This window comes from Anomaloglossus baeobatrachus, chromosome 7 (genome assembly GCF_048569485.1).
Source record: "Anomaloglossus baeobatrachus isolate aAnoBae1 chromosome 7, aAnoBae1.hap1, whole genome shotgun sequence".
In the NCBI taxonomy this organism is placed as follows: domain Eukaryota; kingdom Metazoa; phylum Chordata; class Amphibia; order Anura; family Aromobatidae; genus Anomaloglossus; species Anomaloglossus baeobatrachus.
The window spans coordinates 97,625,605-97,648,358 of record NC_134359.1 but is presented as its reverse complement, the minus strand read 5'-3'; the positions used below and the strand labels follow the sequence as shown (position 1 = coordinate 97,648,358).

Genomic DNA, 22,754 nt, shown 5'->3' with positions numbered 1-22,754 from the left:
CCCTTCACTGACGGATTTGGCAAATTGTACGGCGACTCCAAGCCTTGCCGGGATCCGAAAGGCCCCTGCCAATGGTGCTGGCTTCTCTTTGTGTACCGGTCCGATACCGCCGGGCCACCACCCGTCCACGGTCCTTACGGTAGACTCCAATAGGCCACTCCTGCAGACGGTCACCGCCGTCTGCCAACCTTGCTGTCTCAGTCCGGGACACACACCCGGACCAACTTCAGGCTCTGTTGCTGTCACTTTCTCCTTCACTTCACTCCTTTCACTTGCTCCTCTACCACTTACTTCAACTATCAAAATAAAAACTAACTGCCTGGTTTTCCCGCCTCCAGGGCTGTGTACTCCTCGGTGGGCGGAGCCAACCACCTGGCCCACCCCCTGGTGTGGACATCAGCCCCTGGAGGAAGGCAACAAGGATTTGTGTTCTGACCTTGGTGTGCCTGCAGGGAATGTGGGGTGTGTGGTGGTGTCTTGACCTGTGACCCCTGGCTTGCCCAGGGCGTCACATAAATGCTGCTGTCAGTGATTGAAAAAGAGTTTTCACTAGAAGCCTAAGGCTATATTCCCAAAATGAGCTTATGGTGACTGTTGACACTGTATTTTTGCTGCATCAAAAACGCAGCGTCTAAAGGCTATGTGCGCACTTTGCAGACATTTTCTGCATGAAATCTGCACCTTCTGGCAGAAAAACTCACTAAAAAATGCATGCACTTTTGGTGCATTTTTGTGCCATGTGTTTTTTTAATTAAGTCAATGGGTGGAAGGGCTAAAAAACGTAGGTAAAAATGCACCAACAATTGACATGCTGCAGATTATTTTCTGCACCAAATTTGCAAGGTAAAAAATAAACGTGTGCACAGCACTTCAGAGTTCTCATTGACCTTGCTGGCATAGACATAAGCATGCAGCTTTGGACTACAATCAGCACCAAATCTGCCGCAAAACTGCATAAAAAATGCACCATGCACACACAGTCTTCCAGTTCCAGTAAAGTAGATGGGATTTCTAGAAATCTCCTGCCGACTGTTCTTTTTTTGGCCTCTTTCACACGTCCGTGGAAAAACACACACGTTTTGCACGGACATGTAAAAGGTGTGTATGGTCCTCCGTGTGCCGTGATTTTGGCACATGAGTGTTCTCCATGTGCTATCCATGATAATACACGGAGAGCAGGAACTTTCTGCTCACCTGTCCCTGGCGCTGCTGTCCGTGGTGCTGATGTCTTCCGTTCTGTGGTCTCCGGCCCTGCTGACTCCCCGCTGCTGCTGCTTCCAGCCCGAAATGCAGTGAATATGCGATGAGTATAACGAGTGGGTATCAGAAGCAAGTGACAGCAGCGGCAGAAACAGCAGTGCTGGAGAAGGTGAGTAAAATCTGTGAGTAAAATACCTGGAACCGCAGCTCCTGTCTCTGCCTCTTCTTTACCGGCACCCAGCGCTGCGGTGCCAACAGGGACAACAACCACCCCTGTCCGTCCTCCATCATCCTCCCCGGGGTAATCCCCCTCCGCCTGTGGGGAGCAACCCCATCCGAGCTGCAACCCTCACCATCAACCCCGGAGAGCAGCACCCGCAGAGGCGGCATCACGATCATAAAAATAGACTTTCCTAACCGTCACTACCACCCCCATCCTCCATCCTGCCTCCCATACAACACTTTCCTCCCCTCCTGTACATCTCGGGGTCACGAAACCGGGACAGGCCAGCCCGTGACGATGCAGAGCATCTGCACCTCTGGCCCGGCAACATGTCGGGTGAAAATCCCTCGACCCCAGGGTGTTACAGAAACCCATCAAAAACGTATGTAATCTCCACATAAGTATATCAATAAAGTTTTGTCAAAGCCAAATACCAGGAAGTATAAAAAACAAAGCAGCTTAATATTTACATACCTAAAAGAGACAAATACCACAATGTCAAAAACATGATAAAAAAGCATGTAAAAACAGAAGTAACCTAATTTAAATAATAAGTGCAGAAATTTTGCAACACCAAAAACTCACAAACAGCTCATCATGGGTATATAGCCTAAAGTTATCTGCAGAATAACACATGCTAAGACTGCCCTTATGCAAGCAATGTAAAAACCACTTGCTGTACTTGTGTTCAATCCTTTGTGTTTCTTTTATCGCTTCAAGTTTGTATAGCCACAAAGGGGCTAAAACAAGGGACATGTCCATTTTTCATGCGGCTTCTAATATCTAATCTAATATATAAAGCTCAGTGTATATATGTGTGTATGTTTGTATGTATGTGTGTATGTCCGCTAAAGGAATTCGCACCGTTGCATTTACAACCACGAAATCTTGCACAGACACATGTGACTCAAGGAACGTCATAGACTATGTTTTGACAGGAAAATTTAACCTCACGCTTTACAGTTACTCTCCAAAATCCTGCTTCCATTAAACTGAATGGAGGTGGGAGCTACAAGCTATTAATAGCAACTGTCAGTGGTTGCTATAGGAATAAAATAAACTGTTAGTATAAGAAGCTTATGTGTGAGGTAATATGATGTCGGTGGTGAGACAGATAGAGAGAGACAGAAAGAGACAGAGACAGACAGACAGAGACAGATGGGCAAAGAGACAGATGGGCAAAGAGACAGATGGGCAAAGAGACAGACCGGGCAAAGAGACAGACCGGGCAAAGAGACAGACCTAGAAAGAGATACACGGGGAAAGAGACAGCCCTAGAAAGAGACAGACAGGCAAAGAGACAGACGGTTAAAGAGACAGACCTAGAAAGAGACAGACCTGGTAAGAGACAGCCCTGGAAAGAAACAGCCCTAGAAAGAGACAGACCTGGAAAGAGACAGACCTGGAAAGAGACAGACGGGCAAAGAGGCAGACAGGCAAAGAGACAGACGGGCAAAGAGACAGACTGGAAAGAGACAGATGGGGAAAGAGACAGACCTGGAAAGAGACAGACCTGGAAAGAGACAGACCTGGAAAGAGACAGACGGGGAAAGAGACAGACAAAAACAGATGGGGAAAGAGACAGACGGGGAAAGAAAGAGACAGACAGACACACAGAGACAGACACAGAGATAGAGAGAGACAGACAGTCACAGAGATAGAGACAGATAGATTGATACAAATACAGACAGAGAGATAGAAACAGACAGACAGAGACATAAACACAGACAGACAAAGAAAGACACAGACAGAGAGACAGACAGACAGCGACACACAGAGAGAGACTGGGAGAGAGACAAAGAGACAGTTACTATCCCGGGCAACGCCCGGGTACTACAGCTAGTTTATAGATATAGTAGAAAAGGAAAAAAGAAACAGCATAGTAAAATACAATAGAAGAGCACCAAGAAACATGCTCCAAGAAAAACACTACCAGCATTTTCTTGAAGTATTTTTTGCTTGAAAAACTCACCAGTTCATTGGTGTCTAAATGACAATGTGTGCACATGCCCTAAGGCATCATTCAGACGTCCATTCATTTTTGCGAATCAGAAAAAATAGACCATTTTTAATTTAGTGTACTGGATACATTTTCATTTATCTGTGGTCTGTGTCTGTTTTTACTGTCAATGGGACATGTGTTTTTATCCTATGGGGAAAAAAAAAATCCAAGCTTCTCATCACTCGGATGAGACAAGCATGGCATCTGTGTGCTATCTGTTGTTTTGACGGACTACTTAACTTGAATAAACAAGTTTGATCAGATAAACTCTGTCTCTGTTTTATGTGGGCAGTTAGTAGACAAATAAAAAAATACATATGAACATGACCTTAGACTATAATGGGTACCTATTTTATCTGTGAAAAGTAGTGATAGAAAATAGTGAAAAACTGACATGTGAACTGGATCTAAAGCCAGCTTTACACGTTGCAATTTCGCATACGATATCGTATGCGATTTGCAACGCCCCCATCGTATGTGCAGCACATTCAATTTGTTGAATGTGCCGCACAAACGATTAACCCCCGTCACACGTACTTACCTTCTATACGACCTTGATGTGGTTGGCGAACGTCCACTTGCTGTAATGGGAGGGACGTTCGGTGTCACAGCGACGTCACGCGGCAGCCGGCCAATAGAAGCGGAGGGGCGGAGCTGAGCGGGACGTAAACATCCCGCCCACCTCCTTCCTTCCGCATTGTGGGCCGGGAGCCGCAGGACGCAGGTAAGATCTGTTCATCGTTCCCGAGGTGTCACACACTGCGATGTGCGCTACCCCGGGAACGTTGAATAATCTGACGTTCAATTCTAGAGAAATGAACGGCGTGCGTGCGAAGAACGTTGTACCGTTCAATCGCAATCACACGTAGCTGTCACACACTGCAATGTAACTTATAATGCCGGATGTGCGTCACTTACGACGTGACCCCGCCGACACATTGTAAGATATATTGCAGTGTGTAAAGCAGGCTTAAGAGAAAAGAGAATCTGTCATCAGGTTTTTGCTGCCTTATCTGAAAGCAACATGATGTAGGTAAAGAGATCCTGAATGCACTGATGTATCACTTAGATTACTGGCTTCAGCAGTTCTGACACAATCAGAATTTTTAGATTTAGCCGTGTAGCAGAGCTGAGAGAGCTGTCCCCACCCACACCAGGATCTCTAAAGAGATTGTCAATCAGAGGAGGGAGCATGCTGGACTGTTGTGCGTGGGAAATTGTAGTCAGCAATGATAAGGGTCCTGCTGCTTAAACAAACATAGCAAATAAACAAAAGATCGGACTGTGACAAGACAGGCATCCCTGAATTCTCTGTGTTAACCCTTGCCCCATGTTGGCTTCAGTTTACATAGCAAAAACCTGCTGACAGATTCCCTTTAAGCTTTTTTAGATTGTTAAAAATAACCACAAACACACAGGATTAAACACCTCTTCATTCTTTATTCAGTCTTTACATCATCTCCCTTCATTAAAAAAATAAAAACAGACAAGAAAAATCCAAATTTCTAAATTTATAGCAATTTCCCTACCCCAAAGTGTAAAATTACAAATATCAAGAATAGACCCAACCAAAATAAATGTATTTCTTTGTATAGCCTGCAATGACTGCAGCTACCTTATTTATATCCCAAGTGGTAAAACCTAAAATTTTCAGTCCCTATGATGCCAGAAGTGGCCTATGGAGTACTGCACTGCAATATTTTAAAAGGCCACACCGACGAAGAAAAGGGTAACACCCGTCACTTTCCATGGGACATGCTGTCCTTGCAAAAAGTTGGCAGTGCCCTGCTACAGAGAAGAAATGGAGAATTTGATTGCATCTATTAGCAACAATATTTTGTCTTGTTTTGGCGTCAGGGACTCTCAGTTCATTAAAAGAAGGCACAGGGTAGAAACGGATGTCAGAATGTGAGCTGTACCTCTGGATACTGGAGAGATTAGAAGGGAGGTTTGTGGAAGAAGCAGGTGTTACATAGAGGGGCGGAATATCTTTGGGTTAGATTCTTTAGTTGGGGCTTTGACATTAAAAATTAAAACCTGACACAGCTGCTGACAGATGGGAGATGAGAGTACCGGTTAACCCTTTCAGTGCTGCAGAGAGCAGCGCAGCGTTGCGCCACATGACGTAGTGGACAGGTCTGTGCCTCTAGGAATCTAAAGCACTGAAAGAGTTAATATTTCCAGTACAGTCTTCTCCATGTCCACACATGAATTAGCACCATTTTGATAAAACTTGTGAGCCTCCATCACCCTATGTGAGGGCAAGCTGGTATGGGGCACAGGGTGAGCAGTGGGGCAGTGCATCCTGGGTTACTCCTGCAAAAAGGTAAAAATCCAGGACTTTTATGTTCCAATTGCAGAGACTACACTGGGATTCAGAGGCACTGTAAAGGAAGAAGATAGAAAATGGAGTCACTATTATGAATTAATATTCATGGCAAAAAAAATCACAGCATATTGGTTAAAAGGGTATTCTAAAGTTATTTAATTGCATGAAATTAAGAAAGTTTGCAATTGGCTTGCTTTTTCTATCTGCTTTCATGGTCCTGCAATGAGAGTTTTTATCTTGCATATATACAGCTGGTTTCCATAGAGCTCAGCCATATGAACCTGTTTGAGTGTGCATGATAGTTACATTCAAGCTAAAAACATACCAGCCACCTCTCTCCATTCCATTGATTTTTATACAGTAGTTAGCTATCCACTTCCGTCCTCTTCCCTCTCAGTTTCTGATGAGCTGCTGTTATAAATCTTGCAAAATTACCATCCCCACGATCAGATTTTCCCAGAGTTCTCCTAATCACTGCTCACACTGCCTTGAGCCATGTGCTTTTTCAAATGCCCTGTTATCTCTATATGAAAATACAGTGATAGCAGTGCAGACTCAGAACAAACCACTGACAGCTGAATGTGATACAGCAGAACTTGTGCTGAGCTTTATAGTTCTACTAATACTATAGATCTGCTATTCACCACGACTGTCACTCAACGAAAATTGCCCGTATGCTAGAAACCAGGAAGTAAGGAGACAGCATAGCTCTGAGCTGCTCAAGAGACAACTGCAGAATAACCTTTAAACTTTCTGGAACAAAATTGAGAATAGTACATTTGATTTCTCTGTAATAACTATATATCACATGTGACCTGGGACACAAAGGTAGCGGCTGAACCCATCATCTGGTGCCAAAGGTATATGGTTACTGGGAGGCAATGGTACTGGTTTTAATTATGGGTTGACTAGTCTCAAGTTCTGCGTCTGAGAGTATGAACAGTAATTAGTACCAACTTGTGCCTTATTGCTGCCTGCCTTTTTTTTTATGGAAAACTTTGAAGTTGAAAGTGGAAAACTGGTAAAGTTTAGGAAGAATCCAGTGCACAATGTACAAAGTAATCTTACCTTTTGGATCAAATCTTACCTGAAATACAAATCTTTTCACATTCTTTCTGTGTGCTGAACCTGTTCTCGTTTCCTCCGCAGCCGCCATACCAGAAACGTGCGCAGCTCTTGGTTTCAGTGTCATAATGCCACTTCAGAACAAACTCCCGACAGGTTCCCTCTTCCTTTGGCAGTTTACACACCTCAGGTCCCACTAGGAAAAAGACATTTAGATTAATATAAGAAGCCATTTAAAAGTAGGTGGAAAAAAATATAGAGGGCAGTGAAGATTGGAATAAACATTACAGTGCATGAATGAAGGTCATCAGTAAACTGGAAACGTAATAACTAATCGTTTTGATTTTTATTTAATTAATCAATCGTGCACATGAAAATAAACAACTTTGTAATATATCTTATAGGAGAAATCTGCTTATTTCTCCCCCTGGATTGATCTTTTACTCTCAATTCATGGGTAAAATCTGTACAATCTGGATTCAATGAAGACAGATTTCCCTATTACTGAGATAGGAAATGGAAGTTGGTGCTCATAAGAGTCTGTGGAGGAGGGAGAGGGCGGAGCTAGAGGCAGACACAGACATTCTGCTGCTAGTTCTCTTGAAATGACAGTTAAAGTTCTCCATAAAACTATATGAGCACTAACTGCCATCTCCTATATCAGTAATGGCAATATCGGTTTTCACTAAAGATAGATTTTACCCCTGAATTGAGAATTTTGAGAATGAAAGATCAATCCAGAAGGAGAAAGAAGCAAATTTCTGGAATAAGATATATTACAAAGTCTATTGTTTTCATGTGTACTATTTATTTATTAAAAAAAAGGTTAATCTTTAAACTTCAGGGTTTTTTTCAGCATTCTAAGGTCCCTGCCCCTAGTAATATACTCACTCTCCGGCATCTATACCTTTTACCGATTTCGCTCCGCTCCCGTGGCACCATCTTGTGACTGCAACTTCTGACTGGTCATAAGTTAAGTCACAAGCTCCAAATGTAAGTCTATGAGAGCCAGAACAAGGCTCTCATAGACTTGTATTGAGTTTTGTAACTTCTGGTTCCTCCATGAAACAATGGAGCTGCCAGCAGGTTACAAATTGCCAAAGCCCAACCAGACCGGCAGTAGAAGAAGGTGAAGATGGCAAAGGGTGAGTATAAAAGTAGGGGTAGGGACTTAGCTTAAAAGCTCCACTTCAGCAGTAAAATTTAAAAAAATGCTAGAGTATTTCTTTAAATTATCAATGGGGTACATTTATGAAGCTGACTAAAAGAAAAACTGTCATAACTACCCTAAATAACCAATCAAAGCACAGCTTTCATCGTGCAAGACCAGAATATAAAATAAAAGTTACATTGTGGTTTGTTGCCATAGGTTAAAAAAGACAATTATTCATTTAGATAGTTTACTAGATCTGCCACATTTAACACCACTAAACCAAAAAGTCACTTCAAAGAATATATATAGTGTCCACCAGGATAAATCTTGTGCCAAATATCAGAAGCTGAGAATTAAGAATTCTTAAAGAGTACCCATTGTTTTAATTTTTCTTTCATAAAGCAATAGTATAATTTAAAACAAGAAACTTTATAACTTTATAATAACTTTTATCATGAACTTTCACTCTCAAATCACAAAATGTGAACAGATGTTCTCATTTCTGAGATAGGAGATGGCGGTTGCTGCTCATAATAGTCTATGGAGCTTGAAGGAGGAGCTAGAGGCGGACACAGTCATTCTGCTGCAAGTTCTCCTAAAACCACATTTACACTTTTTAGTATTTTAATAAATTACAGTCTATTTTGTAAAATATCACCCAAACCAGCATTTTTTAATATTCATCTGAAAAATTAAGCATCTCCAAAAATGTCAGCCGTTCTATTATAAGAGGAAAAATTTGGAAACATTAATTTGATGTAGACTCAACCCTTTCAGCCCCGTTCACTTTTTAATAACGTTTCTGTGCTATTTTAGGCTTAATTATAAGACGACATGTGTTGGCTTGGAATAAAAAGTAACAAGCCGTAAAAAGTGCCGATCTTTGAAGACATTAAAGGGAAAAATCCCCGCAAGTTTCTCACGCAGATGTCTAGATAATATAATGCATGCTCATTGGACTCGTTCCAATAGATGTCAAGACCCGCCTGGCAATATATCAGCTTTATATCACGAGCACATGTTTGGAGATGGGACGGAGATTACGTCATTTTTTTTTCTGCCTTTCCTCCAATGATTTGTTGTTATTTTTAGTTGTTTTTTTTTTTTCTTCCCAATCTTCTGCTCACTAAGCAAGATGCTGTCCAATGGCCAAAAAGGGGAAAACTAGTGCAAAGCCCCCCACGCACACGCAGGGAATTCTGGGAAAACATGAAGAAACTGCTAAGCAACGCTCCTTAATGTGAGTGTGTGTAATGCGACACAGATGTCCAACTGGTCATAATTCTATAAGACTTCAATCAAGATCTTAAGAAGTGATAAAACTGCGTCCAAAACAAAGAATTCTGGGTAAATCCGCATATGGCCTCCAGCATAATATGATAGATTTATAGCTGTAGGCTTATGTATGCCTAATAACAGCTTTTAGACTCAAGAACAGAAGAACGAGCTGGCCTTTACCCGAGGACAAGAACGTCTTAATGGTTCATGACTCCGTCATTTACATGTGGTCTATAATTAAGGAGTACTCGTAAAAGGCTCTCAACTATTTACTGGATGATTGTACCATACTTCTTTATTTCACACATGGTTGATAGAAGTATGATGAAAATATTGTATATTGTTATGCCATGATACATGTTTCGCAGAATGGTTTAATTGACCCAAACGTCAAATTTGCCATCCATTGTTATCTGAATATTTTAATCTTTATAACTTGGGCTATAAAATATTCATGTCAAGTCTGAGAGCACAAAAGGGATCCAAGGATAAAAGGGCCAATGCACAAGTGAATATATGAAATGACTGGGATATCCCGAATGTTCTGATTATAGAACCAATTATTGGTAGAAATGGACAATGCGTTTCGAATGTGTACCGCTTTCTTTAGCAAGTCATACATACAATTCGATACTGGCTTTCTTAAAATACCTAGAATTTGGGGCGTAATCCACTAAGAGGCGCTTTCTTAAGAAACAGCTTAGTCTTTTTAGAGAAAGGTGATAAAACCAAACAAATTTTAGGTATCTCACCACAATCTTCACAATCTAAATGAATGATGAGGTCTCCATATTAAAACAGCTGATTAATATAAAATAATTTAATAATTTAATTTAAGAATTTAAATTTAATATAATCTATGATGTTTTGCGTTTTTTTTTCCAAAAGCATACATCTTCATTAAAATTTTGTTTTGATAATAATAAAATGTATAAATGAGTAAATATCTAATTATATAAATATAATAATTAAACATAATTTATGGAATGACCTCAAATTACTTTAAATATCTCATTTAGTTCTGTGGGTGCCAGACTTTAACATTTATAAATTCAATAAGATTCCTGAATTTTTAGTTTTTGAAGTCTGTTCGGGACCTTATCCCCAATTTCTAGAGGGATAACCCTTGTATTGCTGACATTTTTATTATGTTGCAATATAAGGTGTTTGGATGCGCTATGTAAAAGAAAACCCTTGTATTGGACCTGTGTTTGTATTGGTCCTATGTTTGTGCTGGACCTGTGTTTGTATTGGACCTGTGTTTGCGTTGGACCTATGTTTGTGCTGGACCTGTGTTTGTATTGGACCTGTGTTTGTGTTGGACCTATATTTGTGCTGGACCTGTGCTTGTATTGGACCTGTGCTTGTATTGGACCTGTGTTTGTATTGGATCTGTGTTTATATTGGATCTTTGTTTGTATTCGACCCGTGTTTATATTGGATCTGTGTTTAAATTGGACCCGTGTTTGTATTGGACCTATGTATGTATTGGACCCGTGTTTGTATTGGAGCTGTGTTTGTATTGGACCCGTGTTTGTATTGGACCCGTGTTTGTATTGGACCCGTGTTTGTATTGGACCTATGTATGTATTGGACCCGTGTTTGTATTGGAACCATGTTTATATTGGATCTGTGTTTGTATTGGACCCGTGTTTGTATTGGACCTGTGTTTGTATTGGAACCATGTTTATATTGGATCTGTGTTTGTATTGGACCTGTATTTATATTGGATCTGTGTTTGTATTGGACCCGTGTTTGTATTGGACCCGTGTTTGTATTGGACCCATGTTTGTATTGGACCCGTGTTTGTATTGGACCCGTGTTTGTATTGGACCCGTGTTTGTATTGGACCTGTGTTTGTATTGGACCCGTGTTTGTATTGAATCTGTGTTTGAATTGGACCCGTGTTTGTATTAGACCTGTGTTTGTATTGGACCTGTGTTTGTATTGGACCTGTGTTTGTTCACACAAGCTCTTAAACTTTATTTCGTACATCCAATATATTGGAGTCCACAGGTACAGTTTATTAAAAATATTACAAACTATGAAGAGTAGTCTATATGATATTTTAGTTTTTTTATCTACTCCCTTAGTGTAGAGCCTCTATATTTTTGTTTTTTTTTTTCCATAAAACTTGTCATCACAAAATGAGAGTGCAAACCAAGCACAGTTCAGTGCACCCTTGCCAGGACACCTTTCCACCTAATTTCATCTGTATCAGACGTTCTCTGGATTCTAAAAAGCCAGAGCTGTCAATCCATACAGAGGAGGCAGGCATAGATATAAAACAAGTAGTCGGGAAAGTGCACTGAACTGTTTAGCTATGTCAAGTGTACCTGTGCTTGGTTTGGACAGTTTGTGCTAACAGACTCTGATTAAAGGGAATCCGTCACCACATTTTTGCTACCTAATCTGATAGCTTCATAACTTAGGGGCAGAGATTCTGATTCCAGAGGTGTTTCACTTACTGGGCTGCTTAGTGCAGTTTTGAACAAAAAAATCACTGTTTAATCAGTGGTAGTTTATCATTACAGGACTACTTGGCATGCTGCCAGGTAGTCCAGCATATTGATGAGCTCTGTATAATTGCAGATCTGCAGCAGAGGAAGCATTGATGTTATTAAAATTACAGCAAACAGCTCAGTAAGTGATACATCTCTGGAATCAGGGTCCCTGTCTCTACATTATGCTGTTCTCAGATGGGGGAGCAAAAACCTGGTGACAGATTCCCTTTAAAACAACAAAGAGGGCAAGATTCTGTCTTCACTTTTGGTCATATTTTTTTAAATCATCATCTTAAGGCTATGTCCATGCATGATGAATTTGTGGCAGCTTTACAGGGGTTTTCAACCTATGTTCTGAAAAGTATGAAATCGATGGTAAAAGTCAGACATAAACTGGAATGATTTAATAGGTGTGCTATTGTCCAAATGATCTTTTCTTTGTTTTTGAACCAAAATTGTGCCTTTTTAAAAAAAAAAATATAAAAAAAAATAAATAAACAATCCACAAAACCCCGTAATAATGGATTGATGTATATAGGTTGACAGTTATTACTGGGTACCTTTCTTTACATACTGCATATTGGATTAAAATGTTGACATTTAGATGGGAATATGAAATTGCATAATATAGTTTTATTAATTTTATTCTGAAATGTCGACAGATATGACCTCAGTATAATTGCCAGTTATCAATAATCTGATTAGCTGTATACGTATCAGTTTACAAACTGTCAGTAGGAAAATGCCCAATGCAATAAAACATTATGTAGCACTTTATACCTTGACATAGTTTCCGTGGGCATCTCACACTATTTGTGAAGTAAAGGCCATATCCTATAACCTATGCCCCCACCCAAGCGTCTTTAGTGGTTAGTAGAATCCCTTTGGCTGTTATGACCTGCTGAAAACATGATACATAGCCAAACAGCAGCTTAGGGCAGTGTTCCTCCTGAGGAATCTTAGCCCATCCTCCTTCATGAACAATAGGTACCAGTTCACGGCTATTCCTGGGTTTGTGCTGTAACCACCTTCTTCAAAGATTTTCAATGCGTTTAAGTCAGGTGACTGTGATGACCAACCAGAATCTTTCAAGACTTTTTCTGCAATGAAGCCTTCGTGGACTTCATGATATGCTTTGAATCATTGGAAAATCCTAAAAAAACCATACTTATTCACAGTACTTTACATAATGCATTAGCAGAGCTATATAACACCTCCTCTATTTTGGGGTTCATTGCTAAATCGAAATAATATTATTATTATTATTATTATTATGCATTAGCAGAGCTATGTAACACCTCCTCTATTTTGGGGTTCATTGCTAAATCGAAATGTTTCAGCTCTATGTCTAAAATGTTTTTTTCTGTGTGCAAGTTGTTTTAACCAATTGTATAATGTCTTTACTCTCAGATATTGCAGATGTATTTCACCTTTGAAATACTGAAAACAGAATTGATACAATAACTCAAATTTCAGCTTCCTCACAGAAAACATTAGGATTTATCCCAATATTTTCTGATACTTGATTTAATCCATCTTCCCAACACACGCTGCAGGTTTCCAGTGCCAGAAAAGGCAAAGCAGCCTGTGAGCTTCACTGAGCCCCCACCATGCTTCACTGTATGCAGGGTATTCTTTTCACTGTATGCTTCATTTTTCTTCCTTCAGACATACTGCTGATTTGCAGGCTGAAAGAGTTCCAGTTTTCTTTTATTGCTCCACAAAAAAAGAATCACAAAACTTCTGGGACTTATTTATATGGTTTTCAGCATATTAGAGATTTTTTTTTTGGTACTTTTGGGTCAGTAAAGGTGAACGTCTGGGAGTCCAGACATAGAGTCCTTCAGCATTTAGAATGTACCTTGCTGTGAAAACTGAAACCTCAATGCCTGCTGCTAACCTTTCTTGCTGGAGGTATTCTGCAGTCATGCAAACGTTTTTGACCACCAGACACCTCAGCAATCGCATTAGTGCCAGTGATAGCTTCTACTTACTGCCACGACCAGATAGTATATTCAATGGTCCTGTAACTTTAAACTTACAAACTCTGCTTCCAACCACAGTATTTTTCTAGGAACACTCAATACCTTTATATCTTTTGGCATGCATTTTCTAATTTATGCAAATCAACAATTTCTTCTATTAATTATTTTGGACCACTCGCTTGACAACTCAAAAATATTAGTGAACTGGAGTCTATTGCCCATGGGAAATGGGCTAAGAGTTCTCAGGAACACTGCCAGGAGCTGCGGTCTAGCTATGCATTATGTTTCCAACAGGTCATAACAAGCAAAGGTGTTCTAATAAGTACTAAGTACAATTATCATTAAGGGATTGAATAATTCTGTAAATGTCACTAAAGTGAAAGTTGAATTTGGAGAAACCAATTGTTATATTAGTCGTGTTGGGCTATTTCAATCATTCTCGTTTCAGTGATTTATTCCCAACAGCAGAAAAGGGTTTTCTCACTAAAAAAGTTATTTATAATCAATAGATCTTGGAATAATAATCATTTCCACAATTTGATGTTTTAAAAAATGTCCCTGTACTGAGATAATCTTATATAGGTGCCCCTGCTATGTACTGTGTAATGGTCGTGTCTGACCGTACAGGTACATGATCTGATCATACCACAGCTCCTGGGCCAGGTAGAAAGTAAAAAAGTACAAAGACATTACAGCACGGGATGGCAAATTATTCTTTCTTTGAGGTAAAACATTTTTTTAACCCTAGAATGCGCAACCATAGAAATCAACCATAGAAGACAAGCAACCTAGCAGGCGTGCGAGGCCCCAGGTATGCGTTGTAGGGTAAAAAACAGGCAGGCAAATATTTTACCTCATATTAAGAATCAGGTGTGATCCCATACTGTAATGTCTGTATACATTTTTATGCCCTCCCTGGCCAGGAAGCTGTGGTATGATCAGACCATGTCCCTGTACGGTCAGACACAGCCATGACACAGCACATAATGGGGGCACACTTACCAGTATAGCATTATCTCAGCACAGGAACATTATTTTATTACACATCCAATTGTGGAAATCATTATTATTCTAAGATCTATTCATTAAAATCAACTTTCTTTGTGGGTTTGTGGGGGAAAAACCCTTTTTGCTAATAAAGCTAATTTACAATGGGGGTGGGGAGGGGGTTAAGTAACTGTTTGCAACTGTATGTAGTTTGTGCTCTTGGTTGAGTGTTTTCTAGCAAATATGAGGTAAAAACTTTGTTTTTAGAGTGAAGTTGCTATAGTTTGATAACTAGAGAATCTCAACATGTAGAAGTACATAAATATCAAAGCTTAAAGGGAACCTGTCAGGTGCAATATGCACCCACAACCACGAGCAGTTCTGGGTGTATATTGCTAATCCCTGCCTAACAGTCCCATATAGTAGCATACATAAAGAGATATTTAGAAAAAGTATTTCTAATGATCCCATATGATATGCTAATTAGGCCATGGACTAGTCGCAAAGGCGTGAGTTCCCCTGGCTAATCAGCCCCCTTAGCATGTTAGTACACCCCTGTTGGCGTGCTAACATGCTAGTGAATACGTAGTGTCAGAGGATTTCGTCTCAGTGCGCATGAAGCCGGACTTTCAGTCATGCGCACTATGAAGCCGGGTGTACGCGTCATGGCTTTAAACTCGTGTAGTGCGCATGACCGGAAGTCCGGCATCATGCGCACTGAGCCAAAGTCCAGCATCGGATGCGATAGCAGCAGAGAGGGAGCGCGACCATGCCTCTGATGCTGCATATTCATTAGATGTTAGCACACCCACAGAGGCAAGCTTACATGCTAAGGGGGTGACTAACCAAGGGAACTAACGCCCTTGCGACTAGTCTCTGGCCTCATTAGCATATTATATGGGATCTTTAGAAATAGTTTTTCTATAGATCGCTTTATGTATGCTACTAGATGCAGGGACGGTTAGGTAGGGATTAGCAACATGCACCCAGAACTGTTCATGGTTCTGGGTGCATATTGTTCCTGACAGGTTCCCTTTAAATGATTGCTGTCATAGGAAACAACTTGCGCTTATATAATAGCCAATGAGATGACTATCAAAACGGCAAATGATTGAGTTACCAGAAATAACTCTCACTGACTATTCTCATGTGAAATCTATCTCTACGGCCAAGAGTCAAAGACAGATTACTGGAAATGGTCAGCAAGTGGGTGGATTCCACACAAAAAAAATACTATTTTTAGTAAATAATATCGTTTGCATTCTTGATAGCATGTTGGCTAAAAGCATTACTTGTTTCAGATGACAGTAATAATATAAGCATTGCTTCTCTTTCCATGCTGGGGCTTATTCCTGTTTTGGTGAAATTAATACTGAGCTCACCTTGGTATTATTTTCTAAAAAACTGGAATGAGCCCCACCATAAAAAGAGAACAAACGCTGAAAACTTGAGAGTGAACTGATTTGTGCTTAACAGTTAGAGTACATTATTGTGCTCAGTCACCAGTAACGAAATACGAAATAATGGCGATCATCATTGAATATATCTAGGAAACACATAGAAATTCAGTAAACGATACTAGCAGACTGTATAACAGTATAACCGTGACTTCTCAAATGGAAAATGGGCAACAGTTCTGGGAGGTTCTTTGGGCTTTTTCACAATTTACATGGCCAAGCCAACCTTCTTGGCCTTTCTGCATTGTTGGCTACGCGGCTGCCCCTCAGCTCACATAGTGCTCTTTTTGTCCCAAGTATCGAACACTCACATGTGCTTCAGTTTATTTTTTTTTATTAAGTTTGCATCTGTTTGGGACCAAGTAACATTTGAAAACTGAAAACAGATCCATGAATCATTTTAATGAAATATTTTAGAAAAAAAACAAAACAAAACACGCTGCAGAATCACATATGTGTACTGTATTATGTTTGTGAAAACATTTTCCATGACATGGGAATACATTCCTAGGAAGAGGAGTGGATCTAAAAGAACACTTATCCGCTAAATTTCAGAATATGGAGGATTGTATTGTTAGCTCTGTCATGTAGCCTTCCATTAGTAGTCAAGATGGTGGATACCATGAAATAAGACAACATTGATTTATTTAAATATGTCATCATTATCTGCATTCTAACACAATGCAATTAATAAAAAGACTAACAAGCCCTGCTTCATACCCTCAGGGTGTACCCTTTGAGGAAAAAGAACATTTCACAGCTAAAAAATGTTATCTCTTACATTGACCAGTGGTTTAATGAAATTATGACTGTACATTTTAAGACTGAGGATTCTAGAGGGTGCGGCTGAGCCACCGGTCGTGCATATGGTTTACCTGTAATTGCCAAGATGCACCTGTACTTGCTAATAGTTTCAAGTTGCAAGTACAGGTATAAGGCAGCAGTTAGTGGTTAGCCACGTGCAGTACGCATTACTCGCTACAAACGTGTAAGAGCACACTCAATATTTTCCTTGACCTCCGGTGATTTTCAATATTATACCTATCCTAGAATTTTTTTTTCTTTGAAATGCCCATTACACACAGCTAAAAAGATTGGCCAGGAGATTTCTTGTTTCTAGAAATAGCACCAATCATTTAGATGAGCTATGTCTAGTATTGTAGATCATCCCTATTTAAGGGCTATTTACACCATTGCACACAATTTGTGTTTTTATTGTTAATTGGTTTCTTAAATGCAAACTTTTCAACTTTTTAATTAGTCTCCATTAAACACTTTCTGCCATTTTACTGCAATGTCTGTAGGTCCTTTATCTAGCTGAGTAACCTGCAAAAATGTTACAAATCCATCAAATCTCTTTCTCCTGGCTCTGTTGGCTTGGTTCCTTTTGCTCTCCCCTCCCTTCTCTCAGTGTTAGGCCCCCTTCACACGTCCGTGAAAAACACGCACGTGTGTTACGGGCCATTTTTCGGGTCCGTGTCCCGTTTTTGTGTCCGTTTTTATGGTCCGTGTGGCACCTGTGTGAATTGCGTATGCTAGCCGTGTTTGTGTGCAGAACGTCCGTGTGTGCGTGTGGAATAAACGTGTATGTGAACGTGTAATGTCCGTGTGTAATGTCCGTGTGTGTGATGCACAATGTCGTTTATAAATGTCGGCTGACAGCAGACAGAGTTGCGCGATGAGAATGAACTCGGGTGAACTTCACCCGACTTCATCCTCATACCGCGGCTCTGTCTGTCGAGTACTGATTAGCGGTCACCTGTGAAGGATTCACCGATGACCGCTAATCCCCCGATTGACTGAAGTGTCCCCCCCTCTCTCATACTCACCGATCCCCGATCACCGGCGCTGCACGGCATTCACACGGCTGCGGCGGCTTTTACTATTTTGAAAAAGCCGGCCGCCCATTAAACAATCTCGTATTCCCTGCTTTCCCCGCCCACCGGCGCCTATGATTGGTTACAGTGAGACACGCCCCCACGCTGAGTGACAGGTGTCACACTGCACCCAATCACAGCAGCCGGTGGGCGTGTCTATACTGTGCAGTAAAATAAATAAATAAATAATTAAAAAAAAACGGCGTGCGGTTCCCCCCAATTTAAAAGCCAGCCAGATAAAGCCATACGGCTGAAGGCTGGTATTCTCAGGATGGGAAGCCCCACGTTATGGGGAGCCCCCCACCCTAACAATATCAGTCAGCAGCCGCCCAGAATTGCCGCATACATTATATGCGACAGTTCTGGGGCTGTACCCGGCTCTTCCCGATTTGCCCTGGTGCCGTTGGCAAATCGGGGTAATAAGGAGTTATTGGCAGCCCATAGCTGCCAATAAGTCCTAGATTAATCATGTCAGGCGTCTATGGGACACCCTCCATGATTAATCTGTAAGTTACAGTAAAAAAACACACACACCCGAAAAAATCCTTTATTTGAAATAAAAAACACACACAAATTCCCTCATTACCAATTTATTAACCCCGACAAACCCTCCATGTCCGGCGTACTCCACGGACCTCCAGCGTCGCGTCCAGCTCTGCTGCATGGAGGTGACAGGAGCAGCAGAAGACACCGCCGCTCCGGTCACCTCCACACAGCAAATGAGGTGAGTAGCGCGATCAGCTGCTGTCAGTCAGGTAACTCGCGGCCACCGCTGGATCCAGCGGTGGCCGCGGGTAACCTCAGTGACAGCAGCTGATCGCGCTACTCACCTCATTTGCTGTGTGGAGGTGACCGGAGCGGCGGTGTCTTCTGCTGCTCCTGTCACCTCCATGCAGCAGAGCTGGACGCGACGCTGGAGGTCCGTGGAGTACGCCGGACATGGAGGGTTTGTCGGGGTTAATAAATTGGTAATGAGGGAATTTGTGTGTGTTTTTTATTTCAAATAAAGGATTTTTTCGGGTGTGTGTGTTTTTTTACTGTAACTTACAGATTAATCATGGAGGGTGTCCCATAGACGCCTGACATGATTAATCTAGGACTTATTGGCAGCTATGGGCTGCCAATAACTCCTTATTACCCCGATTTGCCAACGGCACCAGGGCAAATCGGGAAGAGCCGGGTACAGCCCCAGAACTGTCGCATATAATGTATGCGGCAATTCTGGGCGGCTGCTGACTGATATTGTTAGGGTGGGGGGCTCCCCATAACGTGGAGCTCCCCATCCTGAGAATACCAGCCTTCAGCCGTATGGCTTTATCTGGCTGGCATTAAAATTGGGGGGAACCGCACGCCGTTTTTTTTTAATTATTTATTTATTTATTTTACTGCACAGTATAGACACGCCCACCGGCTGCTGTGATTGGGTGCAGTGTGACACCTGTCACTCAGCGTGGGGGCGTGTCTCACTGTAACCAATCATAGGCGCCGGTGGGCGGGGAAAGCAGGGAATACGAGATTGTTTAATGGGCGGCCGGCTTTTTCAAAATAGTAAAAGCCGCCGCAGCAGTGTGAATGCCGTGCAGCGCTGCGCCGGAGATCGGGGAACGGTAAGTATGAGAGAGGGGGGGAAACTGACCGACAGACTGTGAGAGAGGGACAGACAGACAGAGAGACCGACAGAGAGACAGAGAGACTGACCGACGGACTCAGGGAGATTGACCGACATACACAGAAATAGAAAGAATAGCCGACATCACTAGAAATAAAAACACCAAACGGACACGGACTATAGGTATATGCATACGTGTTTACTAACGTGTGTGCACATACCCATAGACTTTCATTGTGTCCACGTGTGCGTGCTCCGTGCAGATAACGGACATGCATCCGTGCCAAACGCAAACACATACGGATCACGGACACGCACACACGGACATAATGAAATAACGGACGTGTGACCACAATCATAGATTAACATTGGTGCACGTTTGGCCGTGTCTCCGGTATATACGGAAACGGACCAAACACGCACGTGTATCACGGACGTGTGAAGGGGGCCTTAAAGAGCACCAACCACCAGGATTTTCCTATATAAACTAAAGCCAATGCTATACTGGTGCTATCATGCTGATTCTATACATACCTTTTTAGTTGTGAGATCGGATGTATACATTCTGATATACAAGCAAGCAAAGTTTGTGAAATACACTGTTATTTGATAGATAGCAGCTACAGAATATCTAATAGGTGGGTCGGGTTTTGATAGTTATTACCGCCCCTGTCTGCTACTTGTCTTAACTTCCTCCTGTCCTTCCTCCCCCTGTTAACAGAGACAGGTGGAGGAAGGACAGCTAGGCAGCAAAACTTAACCCACCTAGTAGATATTCTGCAACACCTAACAATCAAATAACAGTGCATTTCACAAACTTTACTTAACTTTTTACTTACTTTTTTTTGGACAGCAGAGAACAAAAGCTATATACAAGAAGAAAACTCATGGAAAGGAGATAAGTGCAGTTCTGGAGTTGTGTTTATACTGTACATGAAAGCAAGTGAAGACAGCAGCACTCTGGATACACAGAGCTTACAGACAGCCATTAAGTAAATAGAAGTAAACTACAAATGTCAGAGTGTTATATCTAATCCTGAACAAATACCTTTATAAGTCTTTAATTTCAAATCAATGGAGGTTTCAGGCTCAGTATCCCCCTTGATCAGCTAAATAAAGGGGCCAGAGCTGACAATTTTCCATACATTGTGTAGTAACCACGAATGGTCCTATAACTCTCTCCCATCCACTTGAAGAGAAAAGCACAGCAGTACCAACACAATGTACAGATCTGTGCCAGATTTAGTGCACCATGGTGCCATCAATCAGCTGACCTATTCTAAGAATATCTTACCAATGAAAAAAACTGTCAGAAAAACCTTAGAGGACCTGTCACTTGTCATAAATATATCACTTTTTTACTTGGTGCATGTTGTTCTCTGGAACATAGCATTATATTTTTTATGTTGTCATGCTTCTCCATTCCTTGGATTTGGACCCCACTTTACTGTAAATCCAGTTGTTTTTTTTTTTTTCTTTTTAAAGGGACGTGTTCCTCAATTCTTCTTGTAGTCTTCTTGGAAATCATTCTCATTTGGCCAAATACAAAATATATATAATACATATATATATATATATATATATATATATATATACACATTGCATATAAATGCACTATATATATATATATATATATATATATATAAAAATATATGTAAATATGTATTATATATATACATATATATATATATACACACGTGTATTTTTATTTTTATATATATATATATATATAAAAATACATATAGTATTTATATATATATATATATATATATATTTTGATATATACGGTGCATTTATATACAATGTGTGTATATATATATATATATATATATATATATAGATATATATAGATACATGCGTATGCATATATATATGTGCCATGGGCCATTTATACACCAAATAAATAAATAAAGAACAAAACAATTTTTATGTAAAATGACAGGTGTTCTTTAAAGAGAATCCTCCTTCAGGTTTTTGCTACCTAATCTGAGAACAGTATTATATAGGGGTAGAAACATACTAGTCTGTTTAGTGTAGTTTGATTAAAATCAAAGTTTTATCAGCAGGAGATTATCATTACAGTACTAGTTGGCCTGATACCAAATCATCATCTATATTAATGAGCTCTGTATATCCCCACCCCGCCACTGGTGGGGATCTACATTGGTGTAGGCGGACTTATACAGAGGGTGGGAGGAGTTATCAGTGGTGTGGGCAGAGGTATACAGAGCTCAGCATTCTGAGAATTTGTAGATCGGATGCAGCTTTTAATCAAAACTGTAGCAACTAGCAAAGTAAGTGGCACATCGCTGGAATCAGGGTCTCTGCTCCTATATCATGCTGTTTTTTGATGGGTTAGCTCAAAACTGGTGACAGATTCCCTTCAAGTTTGTTTATCTCTCATCCTAAGTTTGCTTTTTAATTTAATGTATCACACATTTTTTTCTGAGGTACACCATTGAAGTTAATTCATATTTAGTGGCCATTATGTATAAAAAACGAAATTACGTATTGTCACAAGATTTAGCATGAGGTTTATAGTGGTCACTGACTGATGCCTTTCTTGAAAAAAAAAATCCATAAACTCTGCAATCTTTAGTTCCCAATTGTCCTCTTTTCAAAAAGTTGAGCTCTCTCTGGGTGAATCCTTCTGCGTCTGAACATTGGCCTCCTGAATGGACGACGGCTGAAATTACCTGCAATTGCTTTAGATTCCAGCGTTGGAAGATGCATAGTTTTTTCAACAGCTAAAAAGAAATTAAAATAGGATTGAAATTCCAGAATATTAATATAATAAAGAGGAAAAAAAATAGGTAATTAGACTTCTGTTTAAATGATGGCCTTGCTGAAGACGAGCTCTTTGAATAATATGGTAGATCTTTAAAATAACCCGCAGCTACTTAACAGGAAAAGAATAAAAGCAAAAGAAATCAAAAAGCATGTTGCATGGAGAACCTAGGAAATAAGAAATGGTGCTTTGTTAGGCGAATACAATATGAAGTGAGACCAATATCGTAATTTAGGCTAGTTTCACACTTGCGTTGTTTTCCTTCAGTTGCAATCCGCCGTTTTGGAAAACAGCAAA

The 22,754-nt window shown here is 40.6% G+C and overlaps 1 protein-coding gene across 1 annotated transcript in view; it reads right to left on the bottom strand.

Moving 5' to 3' along the window:
- Positions 1-4,845: 4,845 nt before the first annotated feature.
- COL6A3 (collagen type VI alpha 3 chain) overlaps positions 4,846-22,754 on the bottom strand; it is a 189,811-nt gene continuing 171,902 nt past the window's right edge. The window contains exons 44-46 of the mRNA XM_075317522.1: positions 22,366-22,416; positions 6,842-7,015; positions 4,846-5,809 (exon numbers count right to left, since the gene is read on the bottom strand). Coding sequence (XP_075173637.1) covers positions 5,769-5,809; positions 6,842-7,015; positions 22,366-22,416 — 266 coding nt within the window. The 3' untranslated portion in view covers positions 4,846-5,768. The remainder of the gene's footprint in view (positions 5,810-6,841; positions 7,016-22,365; positions 22,417-22,754) is intronic.